This window comes from Myotis daubentonii, chromosome 2 (assembly GCF_963259705.1).
Source record: "Myotis daubentonii chromosome 2, mMyoDau2.1, whole genome shotgun sequence".
NCBI lineage: Eukaryota > Metazoa > Chordata > Mammalia > Chiroptera > Vespertilionidae > Myotis > Myotis daubentonii.
The window spans coordinates 28044398-28062951 of NC_081841.1; the positions used below are offsets into that span (position 1 = coordinate 28044398).

General features: G+C 39.0%; 1 protein-coding gene across 2 annotated transcripts in view; it reads left to right on the forward strand.

Annotated features, from left to right (window-relative positions):
• PTPRO (protein tyrosine phosphatase receptor type O) overlaps nucleotides 1–18554 on the forward strand; it is a 210946-nt gene that overhangs the window by 152894 nt on the left and 39498 nt on the right. For both annotated transcript variants that reach the window (XM_059682293.1, XM_059682292.1), the window contains exons 13-15: nucleotides 9554–9693; nucleotides 11605–11737; nucleotides 13622–13742. In XM_059682293.1, coding sequence (XP_059538276.1) covers nucleotides 9554–9693; nucleotides 11605–11737; nucleotides 13622–13742 — 394 coding nt within the window. The remainder of the gene's footprint in view (nucleotides 1–9553; nucleotides 9694–11604; nucleotides 11738–13621; nucleotides 13743–18554) is intronic.

Genomic DNA, 18554 nt, shown 5'->3' on the forward strand with positions numbered 1-18554 from the left:
AAATAATCCCTCTAGTTGTTCAAGGGAGAAAGGATGGTTGGGTCAATAATGAAGGTGGGGAGACCAATCAAGGGACTATTTGTCCTTATCTTTAAAGACAGCATTCTAGCCTGGATGGCGTTGCTCAGAGGTTGAGCATCGACTTATGAAACAAGAGGTCACAGATTTGATTCCTGGTCAGGGCACATACCTACTTTGCGGGCTCAATCCCTAGCCCGCAAAGTAGGAGGCAACAGATTGGTGTTTTCTCTCATCGATGTCTCTATCCCTTTCTCTTCCTCTATCTCTAATATCAATTAAAAAACATATTTAAAAACAAAACAAAAGAAACAGCATTCTAAATCAAACAAGTGCCATGGGAAATGATGGTGTCTTTGACCAAAGTGGTAGTAATAGAGATGAGAAAAGTGGACAACATTCAGGTGCTATTTTTGGAGGTTTTGTTCACAGGACTTTATGAAGGAGTGAAAATAAGAAATGAGAGACAGGGAAATTAAGAATGAATACTGGGCTTTGCTCTTGAGCATCTATGGTGGATGGTGTTACAATTTGCTGAGATTGAAAAGACTGGAAAATCTAGAGAAGTAAACTTGGGGTAAGATGAGAATCAAGGTTTCTTCCTTGGAAATAAAAATATTGAGAAAACATCCAAGTGCCATTGTCAAGTAAGGAGATTATTGATACAAGGATATCAGGAGAGACTTCTAGGCTGGAAATAGAAATTTGGGGGTGTCTGGATAAGATCACCAAGTAGTAGGCAGAAATAGAGGAGAGAAGCCCTGGGTCTAGCATAGAAGATGCACCCCAGCACTTAGAAACTGAGCAGAGGAGGAGAAGCCAGCAAGAGAGACAGGAGAAACAGCCCATGGGAACAGAGGAAGCCAAAAGACAAGACTGTCTACACCACCATTGCCAAACGTCTGCCTTACCCTGATCATAGCTGTGCTCAGGCAGGTTCAAGATAAGGAAGTAAGTAACTTTAGTGCTGGGAGAGATTTGTAATTTAGTACAATGTCCTCATTTGAGCAAGCTTGAACCTTGAGAAATTTGACCCACCACATACTGTTGAGCCTGCGTCTAGAAACAGTGATCCAGTACTTTATATCCATCTGTTGCTTGTGATTTCCTGCATTTGGGTGGGTTTTATTTTAAAATAAAAACTTCCATTTTCTATTAACACATTTAACAGAACAGGGAGGAGACACACACCCATCTGTGTGGGTTCCTGTTTTAGAACTTGGATATTAATGACATTGGCTTGATTTTTTTTAACCTCAGTCATGAAAGATTTTATATAAATTAAGAATCTGTAAAACATAATTGGACTATAGGCCAAAAAATTCAAAGACTTTCAGATGTTAGGAATTTGGGGAATATTAGAATCTGTTACTTTCTCTCATAATATTTCAGATTATAAATAATTACACACAATTGGATGAAATGTCATTTCTAACTGTATAAAAGCCCAGTCATCACACGTACTAACCTTTATGGTCTCACTCCCAGTTGAGAAAATCTGTTTATTATTATGTTGAAGCCATTGAGTTTACAATTTTGGGTATAGTTGCTTGGAAATACACAGTTCTCATATTTGGTAAGAAGTGAGTAAAGTGCTGTGAGTCACAGTGTACTGAAGTTAAAGTTCCTCTCCTCTCCCTATCCACCCATGCTTTTCTTAAATTCTCTCCTACTAAGTGAATAACTTATTATCCTCGTTAACCCCACAAAAAAGAAAGAAAATATATTTAATAAAATAAGAATGAGAATAAATTGTGTCAATGGAACACAGAGAGAAGGAAGGGACGAAGGAAGAATATATACTATATGCTGCCAGTTAGTTAAAAGAAACTAATAAAATATTTAAGGTACTATACTGTTTAAAAAATGAATTCATTCTGTCAGTCAACAAATACTTATTAAGAATTTAGCCCTAACCGGTTTGGCTCAGGGGATAGAGCGTCGGCCTGCGGACTGAAAGGTCCCAGGTTCGATTCCGGTCAAGGGCATGTAACTTGGTTCCAGGCACATCCCCAGTAGGAGGTGTGCAGGAGGCGGCTGATCAATGTTTCTCTCTCATTGATGTTTCTACCTCTCTGTTCTTCTCCCTTCCTCTCTGTAAAAAATCAATGAAATGTATTTTTTAAAAAAGAATTTACTATGTGCTATGCACTATTCTATGTGCAGAGGACACAGAAATAAATGACAAAAAAAACTTCTACCCTTATCTAGTGAAGAAAAAGGGATGATAAATATAAGATATCCAAAGGTGATAAGTTGATTACAAATGAAGCCAAGAAGGGGGAAGTGTTATGGGGACTAGGGGGTGCAATTTTTGTAGGAGGGGAGGAATAGGGTAAGTTGCACTATAAAGGTGATATTTCAGTGAAAACCTGGAGGAAGGAGTGAGCCTTGTGTGTAACGGGAGGAGATTCTGTCGGGGCAGAGGGAACCACAGTGCAAAGCTACAGAAGGACCGGTGTGCTTGGCAAGTTCAAAGACATGTCAGGGAGGCAGTGTGGCTGAAGTGAAGTAAACAGAAGAGTCGTAAATCAAAGAGCCAAGATGTAAAAAGGGGCAGATAACGAAGGGTCGTGGAAAAAACATTCGACTCAGAGTAAGATGGCACTGCTTTGGATGGTTTCAGCAGAGAAGTCATATGACCTGGTAAGTTTTACAGGATCTCTTTGGGGTGGGGGGGGAGGGGGGTTGGCTGTTCAGGGCTAAGGGTAAAGGCAGCTAGACAAGATGATTGTCCATCCCCATTGACCTCTTTAGCAATCCTTTTTCTTCCCCAAACTATTTTAATATGGACACTTTTAAAAATATTTTTATTGATTTTAGAGAGGAAGGGAGAGGAAGAGAGAGATAGAAACATCAATGATGAGAAAGAATTGTTGCTTGGTTGCCTCCCGCACACCCCCTACTGGGGATCGAGCCCGCAACCCAGGCATGTGCCCTGACTGAATCAAACCTGGGACCCTTCAGTCCGCAGGCTGACATTTTATCCACTGAGCCAAAGAGGCCAGGGCTAATTTGGACACTTTCGATAAATTACATGATCACCTTAAAGTTAGGAGGCTATTTCATGTATCCAGATATGATATTAGACTTGCTTGGATCAGGATGGTAGTCATGCAGGTGATAGAAATTTTATTTTGTAAGGACAGAGGTACTACTTATTGAGCTGGTAAATCTTATGGCAGAGGCAGGTTTGGGGGGAAAATCAGAAGTTCAGGTTCTGGGTGTGTCATCATTTGAAGGTGTCAGTTAAACATTAAAGAGCAGATACTCAGTAGGCACTGGAGCTTGGAGTCTTTAGGATTGGAAATACAAATTTCAGGAAACCAAACGGATGAGGTTATTGAGGAATGAATAAAGAAAAAAGAATGCTGTCCAAGGACTAAGGCCAGGGGCACTCTATCCTGAAGAAGTGGAAGTGGTGAACAGGAACCAGCAAAAAATTCTGAGGAGTGGCCAGGGAAATAAGGGCCAGAAAAATGTGATGTGCTAAGCGCCAAGCAAAGGAAGTGCTTCAGTGAGTACAGTGGTCAACTTGTCAAGCCTGCTGATAAGTCAAGATAAGAAATGACCATTGATCTTCACAACCCAGAAGTCACTGGTGATTTGAGGAGGAGGCATTTGGATGGAGTGGTGAGAAAAAAATAATTAAAAGGATTTCAAGAGAGTGTGAAAGGGGAAAAACTAAAGATAGCTGGAATAACAAAACTTGTGAGGAGTATTATTGTAAAAAGGAGAGAAAATGAGCAGGAGCTGAAAGTATCCAAGAGTATTAATTTGTTTGGTTGGGTTTTGCTTTGTTTGTGTTTCTTATTTCCTTAAATAGCGGAAACAGCTTGTCCATGCACTGATTAGGGTGATTCAACAGAACAGGAAGAATTGATGATACAGAATAGTTGGGGTGAAACTTGTTAGAGCAGTGGTTCTCAACCTTCTGGCCCTTTAAATATAGTTCCTCATGTTGTGACCCAACCATAAAATTATTTTTGTTGCTACTTCATAACTGTAATGTTTCTACTGTTATGAATCATAATGTAAATATCTGATATGCAGGATGGTCTTAGGCGACCCCTGTGAAAGGGTCGTTTGGCCACCAAAGGGGTCGCGACCCACAGGTTGAGAACCGCTGTGTTCAAGTGATATCCTTGCCTGGGCCAGAAGACATGGTCCAAGGTATCAGTGGAGGAGGTGGCCATAACCTGGATGAATATGTAGTAAGATGATGAATGATAGCATATATAGGCATTAATAGGGCAGATGAGTAGGATGATGGTGATGATGGGAGTTTGTGGAAGGTTTTCCTATTGACTTCTTTGCAGAGGATCACTGCTGTGCTACTCCTCTTGTATAGACCCGCAGGGCCAGCAGCCCCATGCAAGCATTGTTTTCTGCGTTAGGCTGTCAGGCATGTCACTGTTCCATGGCTCCATTCCTGCACCTGAGGCTGACTGATGCCTCTTCTTCATTTATCTCTCCCATTTTCCACTGCAGCCTTTGGGGTTTCACTGCAATTTGCCAGCTGCCCACAGCTAAGCCACACAACTTATGTACTTCCTTAAAAGTGTTTCTCCTGCCCAGCAAAAAATGACTTGCATGTTTCACAAGTTTCTTCTGAATAGGTTAGAGGAATCTGGATGGTGGACTCATAGGGCAGTGACTGATATTTTGCACTGATTTATGTACATAATAAGCAAGTGCCCAGTCTGGATAAGTAGGTCTTCTGGGCAAGGGAACTTTTCAGGAGGCTTCATTATCCCCAGTTACATGGAAATGAATGGAAAACACCCATGTTTGGGGGGAGGAGGTTAGAAGTATGAAGGGCCCTTAGCTAGGGGTACAGAGGTTTGGATTCCAGTTGTGGCTCTCAGGGATAAACTGTGTTACCTTAGAAAAGTGGCCCAGGCCCTCTGGAGTTCAGCTGCCTCATCTATAAAATGAGGGTCTGGACTAACTGGTCTTTAATGTTCCTTCAAGTTTTAGAACTTAATTCATGCATGAGTTCAGAGTTAAGGCAAAAGGTTAATGATACATAAGAGCAATGATTTTGTCCTAAGAATTGTGCAATATGTAACTCCTAACTAAATAAAAAGGCTGAGTATAAACACATATCTCTGGAACCAAAAAAGAGGAAGTCAGAAATTTTGTTTCTAAACTAAGTAAAGTTAAATGAGAGCTTTTTCTGAGCAAATCTAGCAATCTTAATTTACGTAAGCTGGTAAAACCATAAATACACTCAGTGATTCACAGAAGGGAATATTACATTTGCTATTATTAAGCCATAAAGAATTTATTTAAAATGTAATGGAAATGACAGGTATTTCTAATTCCTGAGCAAATTAAAATTTTGTTTTGTTTATGAATAGGGCCTAATTATAGTTTAATGCTAAATATTTGCCTGAATTTTTTTTAAAATTTTCCAATGTTGTTTTTAAGTGGTCTACTTATTAAATGTACCTAGGAAGAGAATTACCCAAAGTCAACAAGAGAATTGGCCTACTAAACTGTAGTTTAACAAAGGTTTCTTGCTTTTTAGTATGATTTTTCTTCTTCTTGATTTTATTGCATGTCGATCTTAATTCACTCTCATTAATTTACCTATCTCTTTTTTCTTCTTTCAAATTAGTGCTTTCTTTTTTAGATGTTTTGACTAAGTTGAACATAATTTATGCAGTTTACATCTTAAGTCACAGATGCTTTTTTTTGGCCAACTTTATAAGCTTATTCTGCTTAAGGTAGAACTGCCTGCATTGAAGAAAATAAAAATAGATTTTAAAGACATATGGTAAAGATGTTAAAGACTATTGTTTGTATTCTAGGATACTAGCAAATTGCTATCAGTGAGGCTGAGGGTTAAAAATAGATTTTGCCACCACTGATCATTTTTTAGAATGTTTTTCTATTAAATTTCCCTTATCACCAATGTTCTGCATTTGTAAAATGACTCATCAAGTTTAGAGGTATGAAATGTAAGCAGAATGAATCTAGTTGACCCTTATGGATATAATCTTGACCTCATTCACATCACCCTATCAGCAGCTAAACTAATGGGTCACATTAAAATAAGAAACAATGTAATAACTGTCTGGGAAAGATGGATTTTAGACAATAAATGCATTCTACTCTGCTCTAAGGCTAAATATTACACCTGGCTCCCTTTGGAATTCTCTAGGAAATAAGAGATTTGCTGCTAGAGCCGACACTCAAGGTCACCTTCACTCTCCAGAGAGCCTGTGCAACAGCTTGAGCCCCTCCTAATCCAATCTAAATTAAATGGTAGAGGTAGCTTTTCAGCTTTCCATTCTGCCTGTGGTCTGTGCACTGTACTTGATCCCTTTATAAAATTAGCTTGGATTCCCAACTCATATAGGAGAGGCATTGACGAAGAGGGAAGAGGAGGAAAGGGAGAGGGCCAAATAGTTCACTGCAACAGCAGCAATGGTAGAAAGCTTTTAGAGAGTACTGAAAAGCAAACCCTGCATCTATACCGTATTTTGTAAAAATAGTCTATATTACCCACATCCATAGATTCTCACATCAAATATCATAGACTCTGGTGGAAGGGGCTTGCCGGGGTGGGAATGACTGGGCGGGGTTGGGGGGATCAATTGGGGGAAAAGGAGACATATGTAAAACTTTAGACAATAAAGTAAAAATATATATCATAGACTCTGAAATTATTTTAACCAAAAGGGAAGCTGGTGTTATGGATCAGGGCAATTTTGAATAAGTTAATATTTAAAATGAGATTTAAAGAGATAGAAAATGGTAATCAGATGTTCTATAACTAATATCTACATGACTCTTTATATTATATAAAGTGTTGTTGTATATATTATCTTAAAACTCATTTACTCTTGATAACATGAACAATGTATGCCTATTCCTCTCCTTTATGAGCGAGGCTATATTTGATATTTTGAACAATAAGAGACTGTATTAGTTTGTTTGCTAAGGCTGCCGTAACACTTGGCCTATTTGGATTTGACACAATAGATATTGATCACAATTGATCATGGCACAGGTAGGATTTAACGTGAGCAAAGTGGTGTTTTGAAATGACTTAAGCCGTCATTGACAAATGAAGAAAAAGCCAACTAGAAGCGGGGAAAAGGAGTAAAGGATACTGTAATGACTGATATGTGTGATGACAAAGCCTGCAACATAATGAAAAGAATAGATAAAAGGAATAAATGACAACAATTATTAAAAGATGTGCTGTCTGGCACAGAGCAGCAAGAGAGCCTCAATATAGTTATCTTAGATGATTGAATGAATGGTGGTACTCCTGAGAGAATCAGGAGTAGTTTGAAATTAGAATTGATTTGTGAGAAGGCGAGGACTTCAGGTTCCATTTTTATCATATGGAGTTTGAGGTAATAATGAGATATTTATTAAGCACAGATTGGAAATACATGTGTAAAAAAGGCAGATCTGGAGATTAGTAAGGATTTGGGCAATGTTCATATCAGATAACTAAACTAATGTTATCTACCTATGAGAAAAATGTATAAAGAGGTGTCCTAGGGATTTTAATCATTGTCCAATAGACACACTCTGAGGAGCAGTTCAGTGGTGTATAATTTTTCTAGAGAAATAACCCAGGCTCAGCCTAACAAGTAATTCATACCTACCCCCAGACAACCTCACACTTGCTTTCAAAGGTCCAAGTTCTACCCAAGTCAGAATCACTGGAGGATTTATTCTCTGACTCATAACCCTATTAGCAGTGTGGGAACTGGAAGTTGGTCTCTGTTTATCAACAATCTTCATCAGAAAGAAAGTGAGACAATACAGTATCTGGAAGAGTAGGCAATTCATTGCAATTGAGAAAGGGCTCCTGACATCTATTGTAAATTATTCTTTTCCAAGACTAACTCATCTCTTTCCTCCTTCAACTCTTCTCCCTGCCCTTGTCAAGTTGACTCTGGAAAGGACAAAGACTTCTTTTTAGTTGGACACAAATTTAGGTTACCTGCAATAGATTATGTCAAGAATGATTCTGAAATACTTCTTGGGTTCCGGACAGGACCATGATGATGATATTCTACAAAGAAAGCCTAAACCTTCCCACACAAAGACATTCACTTGTCAAAGGAGTGAAAGGCTTCCAGGGATTTTTCAAGCTCTTCTAAAACCTAAGAACTGGAGACCGACTTAGGAGAGTGGGGCTGATCATAAAAGGAAATCCAAGCAAAAAGTGGGAGCAGTTGTCTGTCAGGGACACCCAGGTGGGCAGAGTATGCTGTTACGTAAACCCAACAGCAAGATATGATATGTCCAAGCAAGCAAGGTCAAGGCAGTCTGACAGCAGGTCACAGGGACCCTGGTTTAAGAACTTGGGTTCAGACATAGCCCTTTGTATGCAGAATGTCATCAAAGGAAAGGCAATGCCCCAAGGACAGCGGCGCAGGGAGGGGTTCAGCAGAGATTCAGGAATTGGGGAACAAGACAGCAGACCACTTCCTAGAACTGGGAACAGGCAGGGGTTGGTCTCAAGCCAACAAGTCAGTGATTCCATTACTGAAAATGAGCATGAAGGGGCCTGGACAGCACAGCTTACATGACTAATGAATTAATTTATTGATCATGATTAAAAGAATAAGATAAAGAAATCAGTTCACTAACAACTTATTAACTACCTAGTCCCTTTCCATTGGTATTTTTCTTTTTTAATTTTTTTTCAATTACAGTTTACATTTAATATTATTTTGTATTAGTTTTAGGTGTACAGCATAATGGTTAAACAATCATATACTTGAAAATGTGTTCCCACTGTTATTTCCAGTTCCCATCTTTCACCATACATAGTTATTACAATATTATTGATTATATTTCCCATACTGTACTTTGCATTCCCATGACGCTTTGTGACTACCAATCTGTATTTCTCAATCCCTTCACCTTTTTCATCCAGTCCCCTAGCCTCCCCTCCCCTCTGGCGATCATCAGTCTGTTCTCTGTAGCTGTGGGTCTGTTTCTGTTTCATCAATCTTTTTCTTTAACCAAGAAATCTTATCATCTAGTTAGCTTTACCCTTTTTAATGTTGACTATCACTTCAAGAAATCATTCCTAACTAAATTATTTTAAATAGTCTCAAGAGAAAGGAGGGCAAGCTGTTGACTAACCACAAGACTGAATCTTTTCCTTAGTAGGGAACACACACATCACTTTCATTTTCTCAGCCTTATGAGTATAGGTGCTTGTTTCTTACCCATAAAGCTCTGGATGATCAGGGCCATGCTAACGCCAGTGTAGATGACATAAAAACTATTAATAGATGATGTCTGTAATAAACCTGAAGTAGGAAACAGAACTGTTCCAAAAAGAGAAGTATAAAATAGAAGAGGGAAAAAGGCAGTTAAGATGACTGTCTTGGTGAAAGGAGATATTTCAAAAGAAATGTAAAATCTTCATGGCGCTCTTAACTACCTATATTTGGATTTTTGTGTGTGGCCATTTTATCTTGCTGATCAGTGAAAGAAGAAAGAATACATTACATTTAATTAAACATTTTTAAACTTTTCCTTTGCTCAGAACCAGCTCCTCCAAAATCACTCTTTGCAGTGAATAAAACCCAGACTTCGGTGACTCTGCTGTGGGTGGAAGAGGGGGTAGCTGATTTCTTTGAAGTCTTCTGTCAACAAGTTGGCTCTGGTCAGGAAACAAAACTGCAGGTACCGTACACGCTCCTCTTCCTTCTCTGAGTTACCTTTGATTAAGGCTAATTAGCTGAGCAAAATGAACACCTTTGCTTTCTTAGACCGATAGAAAATGAAAACACTGCATTTATGGTTTTGTGTTTCAGTGAGAGACATTAACAATATGCTCAGAACAAGCCCAAAGTAGGTTGTAGAACCAAGTTGCCAAATTGCCAAGTTTCTTTTCAACTTTGAACTTCTCTTTTGTCCCTAAACCTTAGCCCCTCTGGTTCAGACTGAAGGATTAAGGGGGTTCACTTTTCCTTTTGGATATTAAATCCATTGAGAGGATGAAGACACTGCCATGGAAAACATAATTTAATAAACATGAACTGATTCCAATTTTGTGAAGGTCACTGTATGGAACACAAATGGCAGAATTAATACCTGCCTTCAAAAAATGTTTTCATACAGTTGTGGATAGTTCATTATTCTAGAAATAATGAAATTAAAACAAGTGCCACAAGAGAGATGCATATTACTAAGAAAAATGAACAGAAGGGTCCATCTCTAGTTAGTAAGGAAGGAAGGTAATTTTGTTTGGGAAAATGTAGGATGGGTGAGGTGATTGTTAAAGCTTTAGAATCACAGACAGCAAATATGATGAGCACTGAGTTGTCTGACAGCTCAAAAATATTTTACAGTCAGACATGGAAGGAAAATGGAAAGTGTGAGGCATATCATGAAATACAGTGAATAATTGATGCTTTTAAAATAATGAAATTCTTGAGATTGAAAAAAAAGATTTCTGGGAGTATAAATCTTTTTAATACTCAACTGAGTGTTAAGATAATTTGCTTTATTCCTTTTCCCTTTTGATATTGACTTCTACTAACTTATCTCTTTTTTATCTCTACTGGACAGGCGAATCTTTTTTTTTTTTCCATTCTAAGAATCCTTTTTGAAAACCACTGCTCTGCCAGGAGTGGGGTTTTTTTTTCTTCTCTAGAACTGCAGTGATATTTTCTTTACGAAAACAAGGGGTAGGCTGCTACTTCCTATAACTGAGTCTTGTTAGCAAGTCTTTTCTTAGAAGCACTCTTTTATAGGATAGTGAGAGATGGGAGTGGGAAATAGTGCTGATGCCTTTCATCTCTTTAGGCAGTAGTTTTCAGGTCCTTGTTTTACTGGCTCATCTTTTTATTTTGTGCAGTAATACTTGTCACTAGTCTGACTATTGGCTCACCAAATTAACAACTTATTCTGCATAGAATAAGTTAATATTAAATATTTTTGAGAATGCAAAATCACTATGCCTTTGGTGGATGCTACTTAAAAGCTGAGAATGCAGACAAAGGGAAGGGGGAGGGTGTCCTTAATATACAAAGAAGTACCACAAGTAAAAAAGATAAAGACCAACAACCCAAAACAAAGATTTCACAGAATATAAACACAAAAGTCTCTTAAACATATGAAAAGATGGTCAACCTTCTCTCATGGAGAAAGAAATGCAAAATAAAATTACAGTGAGGTATAGTTTCCACTAATAAGATTGGAAAAGCTCAAAGTTTGCCAGTATGCTATGTTAGAGGTAGGTAGGGAAACAGGCATTGTCAGACATTGATAGTAGGTAGATAACTTGGAAATGTCTATGGAGGACACTTTCAAAATTAAAAATACACAACTTTTGACCCAGCAATCTAATTGCCATGAATATGAAAATATATATACATACATACATGTGTATTTGCAAACATATACTTATGTTCCCATAATTGTGAAGTTATGTTCCCTGTAGCATTGTTTATAACTTATTTTTCACTGCTATCCTTTCTCGTCTTTTAAATTTTTTACTCTGTCCCTCCATTACCAGCTCAACTATGAAAAATTTAAAAATCAAAATAAATGAAGGTTACATAACATTTATTTAATTTTCTGCATCTCCAGGAACCGATTTCTGTTTCTTCTCATGTTGTGACCATCTCCAGCCTTCTTCCTGCCACTGCCTACAACTGTAGTGTCACCAGCTTTAGCCACGACAGCCCCAGTGTCCCCACATTTATAGCCGTCTCAACAATGGGTAACTACATGCAATAGGGGGATCTGGTGTCTTTAAAAGTTATATCTTTCCAAAATTTTTGTATGTTTCATATATATATATATATATATATATATATATATATATATATATATATATCCTTTTCATGGAACCCATGCTTGTTCTATTGAAAAATTCCAAGCTTTGAGATCAGGGAGTGCTTAATTTCGATACCTATGTGATTTAGGGGAGGATATTTCCTATATCTGAACCTTTGTTTATTCATCCGTCAAGCTAGAATAATAATATGTACCTTGTTGAGCTGTTTTGAGGCTTAGAAATAAAGGACATAAAATCCTGGCACGTGCTGTCTAAATGCTAGTTGGTATCAATGTCACTATCCTCTTCAGTGGTAGCCACAGTACCCTAACCAACTCCGGTTCATCTAGTTCAGCTTTGGCCATTAGCTGTCAAATCATGGCAAGACTCAATTTCTGGGCCAGAGCAGAAAAGTTTCCAATCAAGCAGAAACTATGAGTGGGGAAATTTAAAAATAATGAAAGGTCTAAAATAATGCTGTTTCCTTATTCTTTTTCTGAGTTATCCGTTTTATTCCCCTCTTTGTTGGAGTCTGATTCTACAATCTGAGATCTCCCATGAAACTGCCTGTAATAAAACCACTCTTCTTATCACATTACCCTTTACTGGATCCATTTTCATTTCTGTGACATTTATCATATATTTAGCCACTGTATCCAATGATGAATAATGTAGGCTTTTTTGGTTTGTTTTCTTTGGATTTTTAAATTTTTCTTTTTTCAGAAGAGAGGGAAAAAATAGACCTAATAAGTATATCATATCAATAGTATCTCACTTTAATATCCTTTTACACTCTTCTAAATGTAACTTATTGTTCATTACTCCTTGTCATCTCTACAACAAGCCAGAAGCAGTTGATATTATTAAACTTATTTGTTAGTGAGGATAATGAGGTCCAGAGAGACAGATAAAACAGCCTCCCCAAATGGCAATTAGTAGTCAAGTGAACTTGAATCAGCTCTTCTGACCATGAGTCTACTGTTCTTTCTGCTCAAGTACTCTGCCCATGAACTGGAGCCACATTGTCCCAAATGGGAAGTGGCAACACCCAGAGACTTAGAGATTGTATATGCCAGCCAGTTTTGTGATGTTATGATCAGTACAGAGGATGGTATCATTCTTGTCTTCTCCTCTGGCCCACTGTTAGTAGTTTTATAAAACATTTGGTATAAATTCCTACCTTTAATACCTTGCTCTCCCATGAAGTGTGATGAGCTAGGCAATGTGTAGTGCCATTATAGACCGATCATCACATAAAGTATATGAAAGGGACACAACCTCTGTTCTCAGGGGCCCTACAACTTATGAAAAGGTTTAATCTCTTGAGTTGTACAGATGGAAAACCTCTCAGCATATGGTTACAGATCATCAGAATGCCTGCTTCTAGCGATGTGTTAAGTGCTGTAGCAGATGGCAGCTCGCTAATGCCTTTTTCATATACATTATTAGTTGTGAGTGAAATAGACAGTGGTGCTTTCCGACTTTAAAGTCGTGGGTGTAAAATAGGAGTTTGCAAGCTTCTGAAAAAGTTAAAGAATGAAAATACATGATAATGGCTTCCAATGAATTTAAACTATATCACAGGAATTACAGTTTATCATTTCCCTTTATAGAACATCCAGAATGTAGGCCTTAAATACTTTTGATCAATCCACTAACTTGTAGTTGACCAGGAAGAGGTTATTGTCAGGTTGGAGAAATATCATTGTTCCTGTTGTTGTTGTCACAAGTCCATAGCTCTCAAAATCAGATGGAAAACCATGAGTGGGTTCAGTTGGTGTCCATGTAACGGAAGCTGTAACTGAAATGTATGGTGTATCTGTTTAGTTACAGTGATGAATCCCAATGTGGTAGTCATCTCAGTGCTGGCCATTCTTAGCACCCTGCTAATTGGACTGCTGCTGGTCACCCTGATCATTCTCAGGAGAAAGCATCTGCAGATGGCTAGGTAAGTTAAGTTTGGTTAATCTTTTACCCATAGCCTTTACATCATTTTATTTATTATACATGTATGCTTTTATAGCAGTAAGTTGTCTGCTTCTATTTCATGTAGACTTCTTTAAATTTATCTTTATTATTGAAATTATTACCGATGTCCTCCTTTTTCCCCCTATTGACTCCCTTCACTGCTGCCCCCCCCCCAGCCTTTATCATACTATTGTCATGATTTCTAAGAAGACTTTTAATATGATTTTAGAAAACATTACCATTGGAAAGGTAAAGCCAAACATTGTTGGTTTACACAAAATCAGACCTCTTATCTATGGATCTTGTCATTTTAAGTGGCCCATACATTACATTTGGATAATTTCAAAGTTGTTTTGGAGTAAAAGAAAAATCTATAACTACTCAGAATGATTGATAAAATAAGTTTAATATATGTGGAGACCACAAGAAAGAAAAAATCCCCTTCCTCATTAGTTCTGTTGAAGCTGTCTTATGATAAATTATTTGTAGAGTTTGTGATTAGGTTCATTAAAAGTCCCCCATCATTTTTGTTCATATTATTCAGAGTTGCAGGCGGTTTCATTTCTCTTGCAGTTAGAAAAGCCTTTTGATTTATGATTTTGATGATTCCCTATTCCTTTGATCACTGATGCATTTCTTATCAGAGCACATTGTCAAGAACAATGTGGTCTGTACATTATCAAAACAATTATAAGTTCTCTTAAAATACACACACACACACACACACACACACACAACCAGTTACCTAGTTTAGTACTAACAGGTTTGGGGGTTTGGGGAATTTTATTCAAATGTATATTTGCCCAATGTTAGTTGGCTGACTTGTCATCAATCAACATCCTTCTTTCTCAGAGTTCTATCATTCACCTATTCTTAAATAAATGTATGGCATAGTCAAAGAAAAATCAGATATCCAAGCATCCAAGCTGTCCATGAGGAACTTAGAGCCTAGCTGGAGACTTGTAGATAAATAAATACATTGAAAGGTATGAACTGACTTGCATTAGGAAGGATATAAAAATGGAATAACATGAAAGTAAAGAAAAGAGATTAGTCAAGAATATAAAAATCAAGCTTCTTAATGTTGGCATTAGAACAAATCTTAGAAGGATAGTGAGGGTAGTGGCACAGCACTGTGGCTAGAACATGAAGTTCTGAAATCATACTTCTTAGGGTCAAATCTTGATTTACAACCTATGTGTCCCTGGGGAGCCCACAGAAACTTTATCCATTCATTTAACAAGTGTCATTGGACACCTGTTTTGTGTTCGACTCCTCCGGGTGCTTGGAATATGACAGTATACAAAACAGGCAGCTTGTCTTCTGGTGAAAAAGATAGACAATAAATACTAAAGGTAAAAGTTAAAAGATTAGGTTATATGTTAGCAGACAGTAACAGAAAAATAATAAAGCAGAGTAAGAGAGATTGGCAGTACCTGTTTGGGGAATATGAGGACAGGAGCTCTGGGAGGGAGGTAGATCTCACTGAAAGGGTGACATGTAAGAAAAGACTTGAACATGAGAGAGTTAATCATGTGGTATCTGGGGGAAGTGTGCACCCAAGAGAGGAGGCAGGAGCACAACTAGCAGGTTCAAAGACTAGCTGGATGTCAAGAGTAGCTAAAGCAGCGGAAATGCATGGAGGAGCAGCAGGAGGTGATGTCAGATCATATAGGGTTTCATAAACAGTCGTAAAGACTTCGGCCTTTACTTTGAGTAAATGGGCAGCCATTCCAGAATTTAAGCGGAGATTAAAAATACCTGACTTACATTTTAAAATTTTCATTGTGACTTTTATGTAGAACAGGCTGTAATAAGGCAAGGACAAAAGCAGGCCTGAGAACTGAGGCAGCCATGACCATAATCCAGGCAAGAGCGAGACGGTAGTAGTTCAACCCATAGGAGTAGTAATGGTGGGTAGGGGAAAATGATCAGATTCCAGATATATTTTGAAAAGAGAGGCAATAGGATTTTCTAACAAATTGCATTTTGGATGAATATGAAAGGAGTCAAGCATAACTCCAAGGTTTTGGGCCCTACCAACCAAAAAGATGGAATTGTCATAAACTGAGATAGGATTCCACATGAAAGGGTTTTGGAGGAGGGACATCAAGACTTTAGCTTGGGAACGTTACGCTGGAGATGACTGCAAGTGCAGGTGTGGAGTAGGAGCATAAAAGTCTGGTGTTCAAAAGAGAAGTCTGGATTGAAGATATAAATTTGGGAGTTGTTAGTATATACATGGTGTTAAAGCTGTAGAGGGGATGAAATCCAAGAAGTGGAAATTAGAAAAGAAATCTCTGGATTAAGCACCAGAATAATCTAGTATTAAGATTTTCATGGAGAAAAAAAAGGGTAGCAGCAAGAGCAACTGACACGAGACATCCAGTGGAATGAAAGGAAAACTAAAAGTGAGGAGGCCAAGGCATATCAAGAAGAGGATATCTGCCTGGCTGGTCTGGTTCAGTGGTTAAGCATTGACCTATGAACCAGGAGGTCACAGGCTTGATCCCCAGTAGGGGGTGTGCAGGTGGCCTCTGATCAATGATTCTCTCTTGTCATTGATGTTTCCCTTCCCTTCCTCTCTGAAATAAATAAAATTGCATTTTTAAATAAAGAAGGGGACAAGAACCCCTACATTAGTGGATAGTGAGGAGCAATAATGCAATAATAGCACAGCATAATACTCAACTCATAGGGAGTGTGCAACAAATGCTAGCTCGTAATAGCAATAGCGGAGGGGGCAGTAATGTGGTAATGGGGGTAGTGGTATTAATGAGGGTGTTATTGCAGGAGCATCCTCAATGCTGCAAACAGCAAAAAAAATTTAGGACAAGTGGTTCTACTTCCGCCAGCTGGTTATTAGGACAGAGGTTCTTAATATTTTTTGTGCCATGATCTGCTGGAAGTTTGAGGATGCTGTGGCTCTCTTCCAAGAATGATGCTTTCTTTTTAAGTGCATAAAATAAAATACATAGGATTGAAAAAGAAACTAATTATGTTAAAATATGGTCATCAAAGTATGTAAAAGAACAAATGTGTTGTGTGCTTCTTTATTAATGCATTAGGTAACAATATTTAGTAAGTGTACAGTAATTCTCATATTTCACCACAGTGATAAAGACAGTATTTCAATACCTGCAGAAAAGCCATTGTAGAAAAATATTGGCAATTTCTGTTATTAGCAAATCTCACAAGTACTGATGATATTATTGTGACTTGTTACTTACTCTAATAATGAAGAAACTACTAAATATATCTTCATAGAGCCCTAAATTCCATCCTTAGAACCCAGTTTAATAACCCCTGAATTTGAGGGTAAAAAAAATTTCTTCTAAGTTAAATGTAAATAAATTCCTATATATTATAGGAAATGGACAAAGGAAAGTCAATTGATGTGTAATTTAAAATACAATCCTATCTAATAATAGAGAAACATGGTAATTAACCGTAACTTCACTACCCTTCCCACTGGCTAATCAGGGCGATAGCAAATTAACTGCCAACCAAGATGGCGGCCAGCAGCCAGGCAGCTGAAGCGAACAGGAGGCTTGCCTGCTCCAGTGATGGAGGAAGCCAAGTTTCCCCGCCTGCTGCTGCCGGCCTCTGAGCTTGCACTCGAAGAAACAATGTTACAATTATAGAAGCTAAACAATCCCCAGAAACCTGCTTTCAGCCATCAGAGCTGGAGCAAGCAGGACTGCAACAGTGTTACAATTATAGAACCCAAACAAACCCAGATACCTGCTTTCAGCAGCTGAGGTCTCAGAGCTGGAGCCGAGCCTCAGAGCTAAAGCCAGCTCTCAGCTCCAGTGACAGCCATCGAAGGTAAATAAATCCCATAATAAAAAGAAAAAAAGGAGAGGTTGGGAGCTTCAGTCACCCGCCAGCCTGAAAACGGCCCTCAGCCCCTCACCCAGACTGGTCAGGCACCCCAGTGGGGACCCCCACCCTGAATGGGGTGTGACCAGCTGCAAACAGCCATCATCCCCTCATCCAGGCTGGCCAGGCACCCCAGTAGGGACTTCCACCCTGAAGGGGGTGTGACCAGCTGACAACAGCCATCATCCCCTCATCCAGGCTGGCCAGGCACCCAAGTGGGACCCCCACCCTGATCCAGGACACCCTTCAGGGCAAACCAGCCGGCCATCACCCGTGCACCAGGCCTCTATCCTATATAGTAAAAGGGTAATATGCAAACTGACCCTAACAGCAGAAAGACTGGGAATGATTGGTCACTATGACACACACTGACCACCAGGGGGCACACTCTCAATGCAGGGCCTACTCTCTGGTGGTCAGGTTGCTCTCACATGGGAGGAGCTCTGCTCAGCCACAAGCCAGGCTGATGGCTGCCAGTACAGCAGTGGTGGTGGGAGCCTCTCCTGCCTCCTCAGCAGCGCTAAGGATGTCCGACTGCAGTTTAGGCCTGCTCCCCCCTGGCTAGTGGACATCCCCCAAGGGCTGCTGGGCTGCCAGAGGGATGTCTGATTGCCATCTTAGGCCCAATCCCCCGGGGAGCGGGCCTAAGCCAGCAGGTGGTCATCCCCTGAGGGGTCCCAGACTGCGAGAGGACACAGGCTGGGCTGAGGGACACCCCTGCCCCCGAGTGCACAAATTTTTGTGCACTGGGCCTCTAGTATGATATAATATAGTTGTGTATTTTTCAAAAGAAGAAAACTATTCTTAGAACATCTGATAAGAACAGTAAAATAGCTGAATTAGCATGTTGTGCCAGTAATGTCAAAATTTCTGCTTCAATTCTGAATAAGTCCACCAATTTCATGGAGAG